This window comes from Citrus clementina, unplaced genomic scaffold, assembly GCF_000493195.1.
Source record: "Citrus clementina cultivar Clemenules unplaced genomic scaffold, Citrus_clementina_v1.0 scaffold_4, whole genome shotgun sequence".
NCBI classification, from domain to species: Eukaryota; Viridiplantae; Streptophyta; class Magnoliopsida; order Sapindales; family Rutaceae; genus Citrus; species Citrus x clementina.
The window spans coordinates 3,169,414-3,189,582 of NW_006262274.1; the positions used below are offsets into that span (position 1 = coordinate 3,169,414).

At 32.2% G+C, this 20,169-nt stretch overlaps 1 protein-coding gene across 1 annotated transcript; it reads right to left on the minus strand.

The window, feature by feature from the left end:
- Positions 1 to 17,831: 17,831 nt before the first annotated feature.
- On the minus strand, positions 17,832 to 20,169 carry LOC112098918 (protein FAR1-RELATED SEQUENCE 5-like). Its single transcript, XM_024185624.1, has 5 exons — positions 19,327 to 20,169; positions 19,168 to 19,196; positions 18,251 to 19,076; positions 18,021 to 18,101; positions 17,832 to 17,906 (listed from the first exon to the last, which is right to left on the minus strand). Exons 1-5 carry the CDS (start codon positions 20,167 to 20,169, stop codon positions 17,832 to 17,834), a joined length of 1,854 nt encoding a protein of 617 aa, XP_024041392.1.

Here is a 20,169-nt window from a genome sequence, read left to right on the forward strand (position 1 = left end):
TATATCGTCGCAATCATGTACTTTTGCTTTTAGCAATTGATGAAGGCGATGCTAATTACCGGTTTTAATTGTGTAAGCCGTTCGTCGAGTATCATCTTTTAAATTTCTTACCAGCTTTTAATTCATACGGTGAAATGTGTGTCGCTGGACGATAGTCGAGGACTAAAAGGAATTAACTTTCTTGTAAATTACTTACCATGACTTTCATTTCATACTGTGAAATGTGTTTCATCGGACGATAATCGAGGATTAAAAGGAAATAACTTTCTTGTAAATTTTTTATCAGCTTTCCCTTCATATGGAAAAATGTGTTTCATTAATTGAATGATAGTCAAGGATTAAAAGGAATTAACTAAAGATTGATGAATTACTACTCTTGGGGAAAGTCTTGGGTGGTACTCGACATCGTTACATTGGCAAATCTTGCACTACGCCATTAACTTACCCCAATGATATCAAAAATACCAAAAACCAAAATTTTAAGATTTGATACACTTAGTCATATTTTGTATATGTTATATAAATATTATCTATTTCAAATTTTAATATTAAATATACTGTAGCACTTTGGTAAATTCTGCATTTGCGCCATTAATTTGGTGAATCGCATTTTGAGTTTGAATCCCGGCAGTGGAATTAATTTTCAATTTGGTATTTTGGAAGCCCAATGTTATCAAAAGTACCAAAAACCAAAAATTTTAAGATTTAATACACTTATTCAATTTCTGTCTTTGTTATATAAGTAATATATGTTTCAGATTTTAACATTGAATCCACCATAGCATTTTGGCAAATTTTGCATTTGCACCATTAATTTGGTGAATTAAATTTTGAGTTGGAATCCCGACAGTGAATTAATTTACAATTTAGTAGGTTTCTATATTTGTAATGTAATAACACCCTGAAAGGAATATGTCTTCTCTCTCATGAGTTTTCTCTCCCTGAGAAATCTTAGAGAATAGAAGTTATAACTGAGCCTTTATGGCTAGTTGAATCGCTCTTATTGAGTGTTCTTTTTCTTTAAAACCATGCTTAATAATAGTTTAGTGGTTTTCACTCTTTCTTAATTTTTTTCAAAGCATCTAAGGAATGGATTATTCTATGATTGCAAACAAACAAGGTGTCATAACTGCATCAAGTAAGGTTTGGTTGGTAGATATGCAAAATTTTAATGGAGACAGAGGAGTTAATTCGAAGGTGCAAGTCAATATCTTGGAGGAGGCAGAAGAAAATAAATTCTCTTTTGAAGGAAAAATAAAGGAAAAGGGGGTCCAAATAGTGGCTGGATGTCTAGTTGGTAAGGTGCTACATATAAGAGGAGTAAACGTAGAGGAGTTGAGAGCTACTTTAAACTTGGTGTGACAAACAAAAAAGAAGTGAAGATTGAAAATCTCAGGGATAATATTTTTATCTTGAAGTTTAGGGAATGAAGCAAATAAAAAGAGAATTCTCACAAAAGGACCATGGCACTTTAATCAAGCACTGTTATGCTCAAAGAACCAGATGGCATTGGAGAAATTATAGCACACTCTTCACACACACAACATTTTGGTGCAAATTAAAAATGTTCCTATTATGTGTATGGATGAAGAAATTTATACGGGAATTGGGAAACTTATAGGCAAGGTTCAAGAAATGGACACTTATAGGACCGTTGATTGTATGGGGCAAGTTATAAGAATGATAATCTTAGTTGATATTACCAAGCCCCTGAAGAAAGTTCTATTTATTGAAACTGAAGATGGGAAAAAATTCCAGTTGCAGTGGAGTATGAGAAACTTTCAAATTTTTGTTACTTTTGTGGATGCCATGGACATTCAAACAAAGAATGTGCTAAGTACAAGGGCAATAAAAAAAAAGGATCTTGATTATGGACCATGGCTGAAAACACTGACTTAGGTGGAAAAGATAAAATAGAACAGAGCAAAAGAACGATGGGGTACAAGAATGTAATGAGGAGGAGATGAAAATCCAGGAGGGTGGTCATAAGTTCACGAGATTAAGGTAGCGTACTTAGCCATTGTTAAGTGAACCAAAATAACTAGGTCAAAGTTTAGTTGAACCATAACAATGCAAATTGGATTAGGAGACACATTACAGAATAGGTATCGTGAACCTAGTAGCTTAAGAGCATTTAATGAAGGATAAAGACACATTGAGGAAGAAAAAAAAACAGCTTAAGGCTAGGAAATACAGCTGAAGGTCGAAAAGATTTTAGGGATTAGAAATTAAAAACGGGAAAAATAGGAGAAGAAGAAAAAGAGGGAAAACATAAGAATTTCAGAAAAAATATAAAAAAAAAAGAAAAGAAAAATGCAGGAAATGTAATAAAAGAGGGCGACAATGTTGTGCGCCAAGAAATGGGTCAAGATGAAGTAAACGTAGAGGAAATAAATGATGGGTCTGGAAAGAACCAAGTTAAGTCGAGAAGAAGAAAATAGAGGCATCAAACAAGGCAATTTGAAGATATGCAAAACTCCAACAGCAAGTCAGTTTTAACAAAAAGACAAAATTGTGAAATGGGTTGGCCAAGCCTAAAATCAAAGAGAAGCAAAATATTTATTCAAGCAAGCTGACAGTTACTAAATACAACTTTAATTCTCCCCAAGCCAAAATCAAATTGAGGTGGGAAGCTCCAAGTTGAGATGATATGGAACTCTCCACTACAATCACAGAGGAATTAACGGCGGAGGCTAGTTGCTATCCCCACCGACAACCATAAGGCTCATTGGTCAGAATCTTTGGGGATTGGGGAAGGATCGGGTATTTTGAGAAATCAAAATGGTCCTCTATGAGTAAACACCAAAATTTTGCTCGTGTAAAACAAAATTGATGGGGCAACAGTAAGACACCAGTTTTAAACTTTCTAAACTACTTTGCAATAAGTACTTGTGGTAAGGAATGGGGTTGGGAATGATGTGGAATGAAAATATAGTAATAAAGATCAAATCTTACAGCAAGCACCATATAGAGGTTGTAGTTTAAAGTAATGACGGTAGCTATTGGAGATGCACTAGTGTGTACGACAACCCAAAATAGAGGGAAAAAACCAACATGCACACTTGGGAATTAATTAGGAGGTTATCAGGTCTGTCATAACTACCTTGGCTTTGTTTTATGGACTTTAATGAAATATTGCATGTAAATGATAGTGGTCTGATTGATCTAGATTTAGAGGGTACATTTTTACCTGGTGTAATAGAAGATTTGGCCCATATATTATTAAAGAAAGACTAGATAGAACATTTTGCTGCAACAATTGGGGTAATAAGTTTTATTGCATGTTTAACACATTGAAACCTGGAGCTCAAACCATTATCATGTCATTGTGGAAGTGGTGGAAAGAGGAAAAAAAGCTAGTTATAACAAAAGAACTTTCCCGAGGATGCACTATTAAGATATGTGGAGCCTAAACGAAAAATGTCAAGACACAGTGAGAAAGAAATGGTGGGAAGGGAAAAAAATGTGAAGAAGTTAATTAATGAGTTGAAAAACATAAGGAGAAGTTATGATCACTATATCAATAGGGATAAAATCAAAATGTTAGAGAAACTAATTGACAATATGCTAATCGATGAAGAAATATATTAAAAGCAAAGATTTAGAGTTGATTGGTTGCCAGAAGGGTACATAAATATAAAGTTTATTTTCATGCCAAGGCTACAATAAGAAAGCGACAGAACAAAATATGGAGTGTTAGATGAAAATAGAAATTGGTGAGAAGTAGAGGTAATAGAGAGAAGATTTTGCAAACACTTTGCAAACCTTTTCATTATAACAAACCCATTATGACAATAAAAGTAGGTAGCCTTGAAATACATACTGAGAAAAGTGACTACATAGGTGAATGAAGAGCTGAGCAGACTATTCAAAAATGAGGAAATCAAAGAGGCACTCATTCAAATGTGTCCAACTAAAGTACCAGGACTATATGGTTTCCTTGTAACTTTCTTTCAAAAACACTGGAAATCTGTTAAATAAGGTGTCATAGCAACATGTTTACACATTCTCGACAAGAAAGGTAATCTAGCTCATTTCAATTATACTTACATTGCCTTTATTCCAAACGTAGAGAAACCAAGAGATGTAACAAAATAGAGACCTATTAGTTTATACAATGTTATATATAGAATTATAGCTAAATTTATAGCTAATAAACTGAAACAAATCTTGCATGTTGTAAAATCTCTAAATCAAAGTGCATTCATATCAAATAAACTCATCACAGACAATATCATTATAGGACATGAATGTTTACACAAAATTAGATTAAGGATAAGAATAATAGGTTAGTTATAAAACTAGACATAAGTAAGACCTATGATATAGTGGAATTAAGTTTCTTAGAGCATATCATGCATCAGTTAGGCTTCTCTAAAACCCGGGCTGAATTGATTATAATTGTATCTCTACCTCATCTTTTTCTATGCTAATTAATGGTGTACTAAAGGCTTGATTAAGCTAGAAAGGGACTTAAGACAAGTTTGTCTATTATCCCCATACTTGTTCATCATTTGTGCAGAAGCATTTTTCAATTTGTTGATTCAAGCAGAAAATAAGAATTCATCTAGGGACTTAAGTTCAATACAGAGATCTCTATCATTCATCTCTTATTTGCTGATGATAGTCTGTTTTTCAGTGGAGCAATAATGGGAGAGTCCAAGAATTTGAAGTAAAATTTTTTATTATTGTGCAGTTGCATCTAATCAAATTTTTAATTTTGAAAAATCATCCATGTTCTTCAATGGAAACACTTTAGCTAGCCAGATAACCACAATCAAAGACATTTTTCAGCTTATTTTTGTATTGAAGCATGAAAAATACTTAGGATTGTCTTCTATGATTGGTAAAAAGAAAGCCAGTTTCTTTTTTTTTTTTTTGATTAAAAGGGGCTCAAGCAAGCGAGCTAAGCGGGAACAAGGCGGGGTTGAGACACCCCAAATAAGTCTTGTAAAATAATTGAGTAAATACCCACAGGCGGGCTAGAAAATAAATGCAAACCATGAGGGTGTGAGTGTGCTATATTCGCCATAAAATCTGCCGCCGAATTTGCTTCACGATAAATATGGGATTTTGAGCAAAATCTCAAGTTGTTAAAGTAAGTTGTTTTCAAGTGAAGACAATGAGATCTTAATTAAAGTAACGACTCAAGCTGTACCAACATATACAATGAGTGTCTTCAAACTTCCTACGATTTTATTTGAGGATATTCAAAAAGCAATTTCAAGATTTCAATGGGGAGAAAAGAAGGATCAGAAAAGAATTCATTGGGCAAAGTAGGAGAGACTATGTCAAGCAAAAGGTAGAGGAGGTCTTGGATTTAGAGATTTTGCTAGCTTTAATCAAGCCTTGATTGCTAAGTAAAGCCGGCGGATAATCCAATATCCAGAGTCTTTGATGACAAGAATATTACAAGCAAGATACTTCAAGGATGTTGATTTTTTACAAGCTAAGTTGAGATCCAAACCATTCTTCATTTTGAAAAGCATGTTTTTGGGGGAGACAAATCATTCATAGAAGGATGAGATAGAGAATCGAATTAGGTAAGAGTGTTAAAGTATATAAATCCATGGATACCAAGACCACAAACTTTCAAGCCCATCTCAATTGCAACTTTAGATGTTGATTACACAGTAGCAAAGCTAATTGATGACAATCAGTAATAGAAAGAAATATTGATTCACTAGCACTTTAATTCCAAGGATGCAGAAAAGAACCTAAAAATCCAACTCTCAAACAGCCCACAGCCAGATCAAATCTTGTGGCATTATAATAAGAAGGGTCATTACTCGATTAAGGGTGATTATCAAATAACTATAAAAAATTAAGTATCCTGAATTACCAAGCTGCTCTAGCAACACCCTTGGACAGTAAAATGTGATCTACTCTATTGAGCTACCAAAGAAAATCAAGACTTTTATGTGAAGAGCTGCAAAGAATTTGCATTCAACGGCAAAAAATTTATGGAAAAGAAAAGTATTACAAGATCTAACATGCCTGAGATGTAAAATGAAGGCTGATAATATTAATCATGTTGTCATGGACTGTAAAGTAGCAAAACAAATGTGGAAGTTGACTCATTTTATTGAAGAAGTGCAGTTATTTATCAACGAATATTTGCTAGGCATGATATAAGAGATACACAAAAAGGAGAAGAAAAGAGGAGATGAGATTGATAATTGTTTTATGATGGAAAACACGGTATAGAAGGAGTGTTTTTTTTTTTGTTGAAAATAAAGAATAAGATCCCCAAACTTCTGCAGCCAAAGCTGAAGCTGTTGTTAAGACGTAAGCAAGAGTTAAAATGGCAAGAACTGCACTAAATAGAAGATCAAGTTAGATTCCTCCTCCACAAAGGTACTTCAAATTGAATGTTGATGTAGCAATTAATAAAGATAAACATCAAGCAGGCCTTGGGGTGATGATCAGAGATGATGAGAGAACAGTGATAATTGCAGCTAGTAACCAAACAATGTTCTATGGATATGTAGCTCAAACAAAAGCAGTAGCTATAAACCTTGGGATTCATATTGCAAATGAGGCAAACTTGCTTCCATTAGTTGTAAAAACCAATGCCAAGAGGTATTTGATTTTGTATTACACAAGAAGAGCAGTAGAACTGAAATTTTTTGGAATATTGTTGAAGTTTAGAACAAGATACAGTGAGTCAACAAGAAGGTTAAAATTCAACATATTCCAAGAGATTATAATGCAATTGCCCATGCTCTAGTTAAGATAGCTTTAGCTAGTGGTGATAATTGTGTTTGGAAGAGTTTATTTCCTTATCAAATTATGACTGTATCATTTAATAAAAGTAAATCTATCTATAAAAAAATTTCAATTTAGTATTTTGGAAACCCAATGCTATATAGAAAAGCCCAAAAACATAAATTAATATTTGATTTTTTACTTTTGAGTGGTGAGATTTAACCCCCTAATTATATCTCACAAACCCCCACTTTTCAATTAACTGCGTTAAAAATTTAAATTAATTTTTATCTCTCAATATACCCCACTTAATTCCTAATTTACCTTTATTATAATTTTTATCTTACTTCATGCACCAATCTATAAAACTTATAAAATTATTTTAAAAAAGAAAAATATTCTCATAATCGCCATTGTAACAATGGAAAAGAATTTAATAATTCCAGTAAGGATTGGACCACGAACCATGCCCAGTCAATCCTGAAAAATCAAATTATCATGCTAAGTCTATTAAGCCCAAAATGAGTATAGAAATACAAGAATTAGCCAAGGGGGGAGACATGATAATTCTAGTTAGAATTTCCAGCAAGTGCAACTACCTTCTTCAGCATGCGGACATGTGGTGTTTACAAATTCAAGAAATTATATATTTAAAAATTGTAGTTAGTTTCAATTTGTATTGGCTTTTCCGGTTCTTTGAGTATCTTGACTGGTTGTTTTTTGTTTACAAATTGGAGAATTTATGCATTTCATCATAGTTGTGAATAGTCTTCCAAGTGTTTGTCATTTATACTGAATGAATAAAATTATTAGTTTCATTCTCTGCAAAAATGATCATTACTGTTTTTTTTCTATATACAATATATGAAGTTTTGCAACTGCCGAGCAGATTTTGACCACCAAAGTGACCAAACTTCTTAATAAGCATGCATTATGAATCTATCAAATTAGAATTAGGTTCAAAAGCAGCTATTGTAATTCTCAAGTAACCCTTCTGATGGTAATTTCCTTGCTCATATCACATATTTAATAGTTTTTTAACCCATTTACACTTGCAAGAAATAACAAAAGTAAAAACCAATTAAATCTTATTTATTCATATATCAACATTCAGATATAGCTCTTCTCAAAAGAAGAAAAAAAACATCCAGATATAGCTTCCTCTTAATGAAATACTCAGCAGATAGTACAAACTTCTCCAAAGCAACAACTGCCTCGCTTTAGTTAACACAACATAAGAACTTTTCATGACTTTCCTTTCCCCATTAATTCCTTTCTAATAACAATCGGTTTTAACGATTTGAGAAAACCAGGCAATTAAAACATCGACATGATATCTAATAGCGCAAATAAACTAATTTTCATAGCTCTAACTCCAAATATTGTAACAATGGGTAGTTGGGGACTACATTCAACTAGTGGCTCTGTATCCCCTCTTAGTGTTAATAAGATGTTGCAGTTTCTCTAGATAAAATTATAGTTTCTAAATAATATATGAACTTAAATACTTATTACAAAATAACTTGCCCAAATCATTTAAAAAAACAATAAATAATGGAAACACTTGTTGATCATCCAAGTCAATTGTGTCTTTGGTTGCTACATTAGGTACTAAATCTTTAAAAGCAATAATGTTCCTATCATATGGAGTTGCCCATCCTTCTGCTACAAAAGAATGATATTTTAACCAACTACTTGCTATTGGTGGCATCGGTGAACCTGGATTCATGAATACCTATAATAAAAAAGCAAAATATTGAAAAAATCATGGTTAACAAGTGTTAAAAAAATATTTTTTTTTTCTTTTCTTAGAGGGTCGTGGTATGAAATAATAATTATTAACAAAAAGTCTAAAAATCTATCTGTATGAAATGAGAGTTGTTAATGAATCCAATTGCAATAATCTTTTGAGAGAGCCGTGGTAATGGAGTTGATCTGAGTGGAAGAAAAGTAAGACACTGAAGTTGAGATAAGAATATCAGCACAACATTATATTTATAAGCGATAAGATATCCTGCTTCAGGGAAGGTCATCCAATAATCATTTGATGGATTGCTTTCAAAATATGAAAGTGATTGTAGAATCTCATCAGATCTACTTGCATACTTAAATATTTGGGTATAGTCATCAAAGTGGCTTTTTAATTCATCAATTAAGTCACTCCTCACTTGAATCCAATTATCCTCACCCAAACCAATTAAATCAGCCACAACACGAAAGCCACAATTACCATCTGCAACAACACTTTTAACATGATGTATATATGGCCACAATCCTTGTGGAAATGAATTAATGAAAGAAGAATGCTTAGGAAGTTGAGACTGATGCACCTTTTTTCTTTGTCGTAGTTTAGATTGTACAGAAATCTTACTTGAAGATAAATGTGGAGAATGACTATTCAGTGCAGATAATACATGTTCAAATTTGGATGGATCTCGACGAGTAGAATTATCTGCCTTTGAAGAAGGTTGACCTCGTGTTCTTGCTTTAGCTTTTGGCTCAATAAGATAAGTTGATGCTGGATTTGCTAGTTCTTTCAACTTCTTCAAAATCTATAACTTTCCAGTGTAATCATTATTATTAAAACGCTTCAAAATCATCTCCATCTCAGTTGAACAACTTAAATCTGTAGTTTCAGCTTTGGTAGTAGGTAATAAGTCTAGTTTCTTCCAATGTGGATGTATAGAAGACAAAGGAATAGGTCTTCCTTCACGCTTATACTTTGCAATCTCATGTGCACATGGAATTCTATGAGTGCGTCGAACTACACATCCACAAGCCAATGGATCTAGACCAATATAATCAGCTTGTTTAGACTCACAATCTATCCTGTTGAGCGCATTTCGTGAAACAAATCCTCGCAATTCCTTGAAAATTGAAGGTTTGAAATCATGTTGCATTGTTTTATCTCTGTATGCTACAGCTCTACGAAAGCATGGATTTTAGTCCATAACCTCTCAAAAGTTCCTCGCGATGATTGTAGTTGCCTTTTTAATGCTGAATGAGATGTCTTAACCCTGTTAAGAAAATACCAAAAAAAAGTTATTTTTTCAATAATAAAATTAAATATAAGAATATATTTTAATGAATATTTACCTGTTTGAGGTCGTATTTCCTAAATGCATCATTGAATCAGTCCAAGCTACAACAAATTTTTCCTTGTACTTATCCAGCCATGTGTTTTTCACATAATTAATAGCTTCTTGATAGCTAACAAATTCACTCTCCAAAAGTCTTAGGTGTAGCATATAATGGTCTTTTGTGGCAGATAGTGCTAATATATTCCAACTAGTAATGAAAGATTCCCATACCTCATTAGTCTCAAATAACTTCTTACAATTAGCTAAAATGTTTTTTGAGATATGCCATTTGCACAGAAGATGAGTTGCAGTTGGGAAAATATTTTGAATAGCATTCATTAGTGTTACCTCTCTATCTGTCACAATTACACTCGGCAACATATTATTATCCATAAAACCTTTCAATTTATCCAGTGCCGAACTGTAGTTATCCTCCCGCTCGCGTTCAATATTTGCAAAACATACTGAAAATGTCATCTCAGTTGAGGTGACATCAACCACCTCTAGTAATGGAAAATCATACTTGTTGGTCTTGTATGTGCAATCCATAATTAACACATGTGGAAATGCTCGTAATAGGTCAATTGCAAAAGGATGAGCCCAAAATAAGTCCTTAACACTGTCTGTATCAGCATCACTTCAATACCACTCAATGTAGTTATGCTCAGTCAATTTGCTCATGAGTAGTTGCATCTTTGACCTACCGGCTAGTTCTTTAACCTTGTATCTATGTCTTGCATTGTAAATAGACCTCATAGTAGTAGCATTATATATATCTCTTTGCTTTATCGTATATAGTATATCCTTTGGCCTTGCATTACTTTTTGACATATCAATCAATAAGTTGTTCTCTTTTTCAGTAAGTCTGCCTGCATATGAGTGCCTCTCAAGATGTTTTGCTGCAGGATGGTTATGTTCTGCACATATCACTTTCAAAACCCAACAATTGTCATTTGCCAAATATTACCCTTTTAATCTGAATGGACAATTGCATTTTTTTTGTTCCAGTTGCCTTAGGACATTTTGGCTTTTGACCTTGACTAGAAACACACTTGTAAGCACCACTTCTTTCACAAGCGAAAATTATTCTTGGATTTCTATCATGTGCACTTACATCTGACTTTTTTATTATAATGAAATATCCATTTCTCTTGCCAGCATTTCGCGTTTACTCAATTAATTCTTTTCTGCTATTAAAAACCTAATCAAAACAAAATTATAGTATATCCAATTAGAAAGGTTTGAATAATATTAATTAGTAATAAAAAATTAAAAAGTGAAATTTAGCTATCTACCTTGTTAGTGGTGAAAACACAAGCACAATCATCTACAATGTCCGATTCTCTTGTGACATTGTTTCCATGATTAATAGGTTTTTCATCCTAAAATTTGTCAAAAACATAAAATTATTAGGGTGCTGAAAATAAATAGAATACAAAAATTAAAGGGAAAAAAACTTTAAACTTACTTCTTCTTCATCCGCTAGTGAGTACTGCAAACTAATTTCTTCCATAGTTACAAAAGCAGAGAGTATACAATATATGAAAAGAGATAACAATTTTAAAAGTTAGATTCTAGGGTTTTATACAAATTTTAAACGAACTCGCTTTTCCCTTTACTAGAAGAAGAAGACAATCAACCATGGGTCACTCGGCAGAACTTTCACTCCAAGACTTACAGGTTCAGTTGTCGCGCTTTGTTGGGTTTATGGGATCATGCAATAATTAGGTAATAAAGGCTCATATGCTACAAACAATACTTCCGTAGCAATGATAAGGAGATGGTTTCATTAAATGCCACTAAACCAATAATCAGGTAATATAAGGACCATCCTTATGGCCTTTTGTTTCATCTATGATGCTTGTAGGGAATTTCCATTTCTCAAGGATTGTTCTAAGAAGATTTGACTGAACATTTAACAAAGCAATTGTTGGCTAAGAATATTATTGATTATAATTAGGGTTTAATCAATTCTCACCAAAAAAATTAAAAAGTTATAAGAAATTAGGGTTTAAAAAATTAGACTAATTTTATTAATTATTAATAAAAATTATTATGTGGGTGTACTTCAAAACTATTTATCCTTTTAAGTCATTTCATTTAAGGATAAAATAAATATTAATATAAAAGTAATTAGTGGGGGTTGGTGAGATATAATGAGGGGGTCAAATATCACCACTCTTGATTTTTTTTTATACAAATAATATATTTATGTTAAATTTTGACATTAAATATACCGTTTGGCAAATTCTACGGTCCGAATCTCTATAGTTACATTAATTTTGGAGGCCTAATGTTATCAAAAACCCAAATTAATATTTGATACACTTATTAAATTTGGGGTCCCTCTATGATGCCGTAATTTTTTTTACGGTATCAATAGTGTAAGCAATATAGACCGTTAGATCTAATCAACGGTATATATTATTTTTATTAATGAAAATTTTTCATTATTTGAAAATTGTGTTAACCGGTTAACAAACCTATAAAATAGTTAATTTTAAATTTAAAATAAAAAAGAAATAGAGATACAGTAAAATACAATCCCTCTTTATCTCTCACGTTCATATTTTTATAATTGGATTCTTTAAGATTATCTTTGTCTCCTAATGATTAGATGAAAGAGATTCGATAAATTTCTCTTAATAAATATTTCGGTAAGTTATTCTTGAATCCATTTTATAGTTTTAATTGTATTTTCAAATCAAAATTTTTTAATAACGTAACAGCTCTATTTTTATTGTATTGCCAATTTATTGCCTTGAGTATCTGCAGCTATGGTTTAAGGTCTGTCCTACGCTACTTACAATCATTCTATAACGTGCCTTTACAGGCGGCTTAGAGGTTCGTGCGGCTCACAGATTGCCAGCCATAGAGAAAAAGTAAAAGGGGAGAGAACCATAACGCAAGGTGCAATGCAAGTAAGATACAGAATCTTTAATGTCATGTGCTGTTTTCTTTCATATATCTTTTGGTAATGAAAAGTTAGTTGGTCGGCCATGTTGCAATTTTGCTATAAGTTTGGATTTTTTCAAGTTTCATCATGTATAGATAAACTTAGAGTTCCATATTTATGCCAGCTGCGAATTCCTTTAATCATTTAACTTTCTAGCTTTTTTAATTTAGGAAAGAGTTTACTATTAGCTTATTGTTATATATATAGTCTATATTTAGATATATAATGACACCTGCATTTTTGGTGTTTTATTGTCACCAAAGAGTGATCATAATAACCTTGTTGTTAATTGATATTAACTCTAAGCATAAATAGTATATTTGGTGGTAGATTATGTGACTACGCTATTATAGTGCTAAAAAGCATGCAGGATTAATTAATTCACAAGGCAACTAGGCAAGTAGATATGTATTTGTTTGATGATAGATTGATTTTGACAAATTCATTTATCTTATTTAAAAGATTTTCTTATTCTTCTTAGTTGTTAGAATAATACTAGACAAGAAATAACTGAGAATGTTGAAAATTCTCAAGAAAATTATCCATTTGGAAGCATAAATATAGGGCACAAATATGAAATTAATGAACTTAATTTGAAGAAAGTTTAGTAGTATTATTTATACAATCATCTATGGGGCCTATAAGAAGGTTAATAATTCTTACAACTCATGGCATTCATTACGGCCAGAATAAAGTCAACTAATTACATATGCAAGAGAAATAATTAAGTAATTAAGTTGTAATTAATTAATCACAAAGAATGGCTCATGTGCTTTTTAGATTGAAGCCCTTGCTGGGAAGTTCAATTCACTTTACCACATATGATCAAAACCACAGTTTCTAGTGTCATTTTTTTGGGGTTTTGTTGATTACATGGAAAGCAACTAATTACTACAGTTGAAGCATGTGAAATAAGATTAGAAGCACAATACTTTTTAGAACTGAAGGGGCAATTATTATTATTATTTTTTCAAGTTTGTTATATGTCCTTTTGTGAAGACCTAAAGATTCCAAAGTCAGATTAATAATTTTGCCTCTCTTAGGCTTTATGCGGTGGGAATGAACTTTCTCTGTTTTAATTCTCTGTCATTTTCTCAATGAAGGCAACAAGAGAAAATTCAATCTTTCAAAGTCTCAACATTCAGAATTTGGCCAGTCTAGTTGTCTACCTTGTATCTGTTGGAGTATTATATCGCCAAGAGATCTTTCCGTTGCACTTTACGAATTTATATTATTTTGAGGAGTGAATTCAGCTGACTATTAATATCTTACAATTGAAATTTAAATGTCGGTCTTTAAATTCTAAAAATTAAAGACAAGCCCAATATGAAAATATTGATGTTAAAATCTTCATTTTTGTTTGTTGATATTTTATTTGTTAGTATCATAATTTTATGGATATACTTGATGTTACATGATTGACTAAATATTAACATTAAAATGCAGATGGAAAAAAAAGATGATGGAGGGCTCCATAAAAGCATTAAAACAAACGGAGAGGGTGAAGCAAACTTTCGAAATTGCAACCATGAGAAGGAATTGACAAAGCTTAATGAAAAAATTGATGGGATGACTTTTAATCTTGCCGCTGTCAGGTATGAACTTGGTGAGCTGAAGAGGAACAATTTAAATACTTATGCATTGGTACAAAAAATGTATAGTGTAGTTGAAGCACTTGAACATAATATAACTCATATGTAATCACACTCATGGAAGGAAAAGATGAACTATTCTAGTAAAGATGTTCAAAATGGTACAAATGAATCAAGTGGTCAAAATTTCGTGGGAAAGGGAGATGAGTTTGGGGTGAAGATCGCAAAGATTAAGGACAAGATTGAAGACGCATGTGATGAAAATTTATCATTGAAAAACTTATTTGCATATAGGAAACTGAAAGAGAACCAAATCTTCAACAATGTTGTTAAAAAGGTATAATAACAAACTATTATTCTACATTTTTTTTCAAAAATTATTTGTACTAGCACATTCATTAAACAAAAAAAAAATAATAAAATTCATGTTCTTATGCATGTAGGATAAAGCCATGGATGCAATTGATTTTGTGGATTTGGTATCATCGGTCGAAGTAGATGCAGTTGAGGATAAAAAGGTGCGTCCTCAAAAGCCCAGTCGTTATAAAAAATCTCCTTACGAAAATTTCACCAAAAAAAAAGGCCGCCGCAACAAGGAGTTTGGTTTATCCAAACATGAAGCTTCTTTTTCGGAGGAAGAATGGTATATTTTACAGTATATTTTTCATGAACAACTAGATAAAAGGTATGGAAGTATTGAATATAATCATATTTTATACGTTTGTATTTTGATGTTCTTATTTGTTTTAATTTATTATTAATGTGAGTGTATAATTTATACAGAGAGAAAATTGTAATGACAAAGCGACATATTGTTACCCGCTTCTTAATGTCTTCTTTAGCTCCTAATGTTTGGATATTTGATGAGGTATACTATGTGTGTGTGTGTGTGTGTGTGTGTATAATATTCAGAGCGTAATAAGATTATATGTATTTAATTTATAATTTATTTTTCATTTGGTAGTGAATGTTTTAATAATGATATTGTGATTATTTTATACATAGATCATAAGTTGCTATGCCGAGTACTTAACTAGAAAGGAGAGTTTGAAGCAAGATTATGAGACTCGAAATTGGTTTTTACCAATTCTTTTTGGGGTATGTTATATATTTTGCTGTTACAAATGTATAATATGTTTTTACTAAAAATTTAGATTTTTTTTTAAAGTTATATCTTACCATCTTCATATAATTATTAATTTATGAATTTTGTAGCAAATCGTGGCGAATGTGTCAGGTGTCTCAACCATTGATAGATCAGAGATCGAAATTTCAGTTCGTAAACATAACATTTGTGAATTTTACATGGGTGCACTCAAAAGATGTGAAAAGGTTAGGAATATTATCATATGTTCAAAAAGTAAAAAGTTATTTACTAAAATATCATATGTTTTATTATTATCATTTGAAGTGTGTAATGATTAGTACAAAATTTCTGTATTGTTCCATAGATATATGTTCCTCTTTATGACGGGCTTGCAAAACATTGGTATCTTGCGATAATGAATATAAAAGATAAGATTGGTGAGATTTGGGATTCTTTGCCTAATTCTGACATAGAACCAAATCATCGTCAAGAAATCGTTAAGCAAAATGTAAGTTCAAATTTTTTATTTGTTTATATGAAATTACTAGATGCAATATATATTAACTATCATTATTATTATTGCAGTTACATGCATTGGACCTAGTCTTGTTTTGTGATATAGCCTTTAACTTTCCTTCTGATTGGTATTTCGCTGACTTTGACATTTTATATCCAAATAATGTGCCAATTCAACCAAATGGAAATGATTGTGGCTTGTATGTGATGAAATTTATGGAGACTCCATGTGAGATGTTATTCCCAACTTATAAGGTAACTTAATCATACAATTTATATTTCTTAGTTTGCACAATACTTTAATCAATATTAAATTGTTATTAATTCTATTATATGTAGTATGAATCGGATGAAGAAAGATTTCGTCTTGCGCTACTCCTTGTAAATGGTGATGCAAATGAAGTAAGAGATAGTGTTACACAAAAAGCACTATCATTCCGTGGTCCTAAGACGAATGTTATTGCAACTAGTAAAGTTAGAACTAAAGTTGCTTCTCAGAAAAAAAAATTGTTCAATTAATAAAGTTAGAACTGTAATTGGTACTAGAGAATATTTGAAGAAACCAGGAAGAAAATCCAATTGATCTGCCTAGTAGAGGTTTAATAAATTTGGTATTGGACGTAATTTGTATTTTGTCGCTTTTAATTTTTTTGTCCCCTCAATTGAATTTTATATTCAATGTAAAGTTTTTATTTGGATTACTTAATTTTCTTTTTTAGTTTTTAAGTTTTTGGATTACTCTTTATGAAAAATTTGTGTCTTGTTACTTTCAATATTTTTTGTCCCCTTTGATTGACCTTTGTATTCGATGTAAAGTTTTTATTTGGATTACTCATTAAGTTTTGTTAGCTTTTGAGTTTATGGTCTCTTCCAATTAAAAACTTTCAAAAAATAATAGTCTGCTTTTTTTTTTTTGTGTGTGTTTTAAGTTCAACCTACAAGTGAATGACGGTAAGTCGTTAACTAAAAATCTGAAATGTCAAATATCCATTCCAATATCTTTTATGAAAATTTTGCGGAAAAAAATTATCAAATTTTCTTCTTAAAATGAATCTTGAAAGATAATTCAACAGACCGGCTTTCTGTGTCAATTGGCGAAGGAGCACACAATGATTGGAACTTTGCAAGCAATCTTGAATGGTCCATTTTGACTATGGTTGGGAATTGATTTGGTTCAATCTTGTCAGTTCTTGAATGCGAGTAATCTGGAGCTTGGGATAGCACAAGATCTAAAAATTGACTTATTTTGTTAGTGAAGAAACCAATAGAATATAAATGGTGGTTAGATTTCGGATGCACTTTAAGGGACCACTTAATTAAACCACACACATCCCTTTTGAGAAGTGGTCAAGTGGAATTTGCTTTCAGAATGACAAAAGAATATTATCATAGAGATAAAAGAAACAACTAAGCTTTTGATAGACACATTAACCCTGTTTAATTGAACCTTTGTGGACCAACTTGAGCATGGTGTTAGCAACTGTTATGCTTTTAAGTAACCAACAGAAATTGCATGCACCATTGAACACTCATGTGTACTACTGGAATAATGATTTCTTTCTTGACAATAAAACTTATTTATAGCTAGCTATACATGGGCAATCTATAGTTTGGTAAAGTACAAATTTATAATTGCAAATGAACATATAAGAGAAAATGGGAAATGAGATTATGAGTTTATATTCGTGCTCATGAAGTAGTTCAAAGTTATAAATGAAAGTTGTAATTCCAGCATCATTCAAAAGACATTATTACAGTGTTTAGAAGTTAAAAAACTATCAAAACAGCATTTGATCAACAAGCTCATGATCATCTAATTCTTGAATAGAGATTTTTCTGAATGAATAAAAAAAATATCAGCTATTATAAAATTATCAGATACTAATCATTCATTAATCTGCAAAAAAAAAATCATCCTCTTCTTGCAATTTCTCCTCAACAACATTCTTATCTGCAGGTTCATTCTCCTAAACAAGCAGAAACAAATGAACACACTTTATTAGCACTAAAACCGTACATCTTAAAATAAACAGCTTTATTAAAAAAAATTATTTGGCTATTGGCATTAATAATTACTTTACCAAATTAATATCAAATGAAGCATTTGAATTGACTTCATGAGCTGTAATATTCTTCCGCTTCTCATCACCTTCTTTTCCAACCTATATTATGCCAAACAAAAATGCATCAATAAAAATAAATTTAGATTAACAGCTAAAATATTCAACCTTTGTAAGAATTATCCTAATATAAATATACCTCATTAAGTACTGGACATTTGCGTCTATTGTGTCCAGGTAATTTGCAATACCCACATTTTTTTCAAATTGACGCCTTTATTAAATCTTGCACTAGGAGCACCTTTCGTCTTCACACTTAATGGATCTTTTATAATAGCAGCATTTCTCTTCTCACTGGACCATCTACCTCTTTTCTTTTCAAAATTCCCACTCAACTCTAACATTTCAGACTTAAGTTGTGTGATAAGACCCTTTAATTTCAAGTATCCAGCATCTGTCATCGAGGCATAGTAACAAATCTCATTGAACTCGGTACTTAGTGACCCGTACCTAATCATTTTTAGGATATCCCTAGATTGATCATTCAATGACTTTGGTGGACACTCAACTACTTTTGCATCTTTGCTCCATCTTCTATTAAACAATGAATTAGGTATCTCAGAAAGATGTAAGGACTTCAGCACACAAAATAAATGACAACACGGAATGCTAGATGATTGAAATTCCATGCATTTACACTCGAAATTCTGATCATTTGGGTAGTACACAACAGTCCACCTCTTATCCGCTTGTCCAAATTTAGTCAATTGGTACACTTGCCTATCCAGAACAGTCACATAGGTTGACACCATGAATTGAGCTTCCTTGCGAATCTGATCACGAACCATGAAAAATAAATTCCGAGTGTAAATGCTCTCAGCATGCTTCTCTAAGCTTTCAAGATGGGTACTCATCAAAGAACTAGAATGCTTTGTTTTAAATGCCTGCTCCAATTCTTTGTATCTGGTGTGTGACAAGGCTCGATCAACTTGTCGAATAAATTCTTGCAGCTTTAACTTCTGTTGAAGAAATCTATTCATATATGCATTCAGTCCCTCGCACCGTTGTGTAGTACGCCTGTCAGCAAAGAAATGACCCCGTAAGAATGTTTCTGCCCATCTATGTCGTTTTGTATAAATTTTGTTCACCCAATTATTATTTTGCAAACCTTCTTCCTCCACCATAATTTATCAAACTCTTCAGGTGTAAGAAATTCAAAAATACACTTTGTAAATACTTTTATAAAATTAGGTTTATTACGTACATTAGATTGTGCATTCCTCTGTAAATGCCAAACACACAAACGATGACGAGCTTCAGGAATCACCTTTTTAATCGCCTTCCTCATTGCTCGATCTCCATCAGTCACCACAGAAATAGGCTTTTTATTATTCATGGCAGACAAAAATGTTTCCAACACCCACATATATGTCTCAATTGTCTCATCCACAAGTAATGCACATCCAAAAAAACATGCTGCATAATGATTATTAACTCCCACTAACATGACTAATGGCTTACCATATTCATTTGTCTTGTACGTACTATCAAAAGCTAACACATCCCCAAAGTGGTGATAATCTAAACGAGAAATAGAATCAGCCCAAAACAAGTTTGAAAGTCTATTCTCCTCATCTACAGAGTATTTACAGAAGAAATTCGGATCCATATCAGTTTTTCCTTTTAAGTATGCCAGCGCCGATTCTGAATCTGTTTCAAGCATCATAGACCGACGTTCAACATCTAATGAATTATACAAATCCTCCAGTGTGAAGCCCACATTGTCATAACCCCCAGCTTGGTTGACTAAAAAATCCATAATTTGACTAGTCTTTATACCAACAGTTTTCATCGCAGTAGCTTGAGCCATGTCACAATCTTTAACTAATTGATGGGATCGAAGGAACTTAATCTCATAATTCATTGCCAACTCATGTGAGCGTTCAGGGATAAACCGATTAACAACCCAAGTACCAACCTTCTTATTCATCTTCACTCTAAAAGCAGCTGGACATTTGGCTCTCGTAACAGCCCTCGGTTCCCGAATTCTATCCTTCCTTTCAACATACTTTTTAGCACGCTCGCCCTCCCTATTACAAACCCAACATCTCACATTGGTTTGACCATCATTATCATACCTTATATCATTCTTACGAATGCTGAAGCCCAT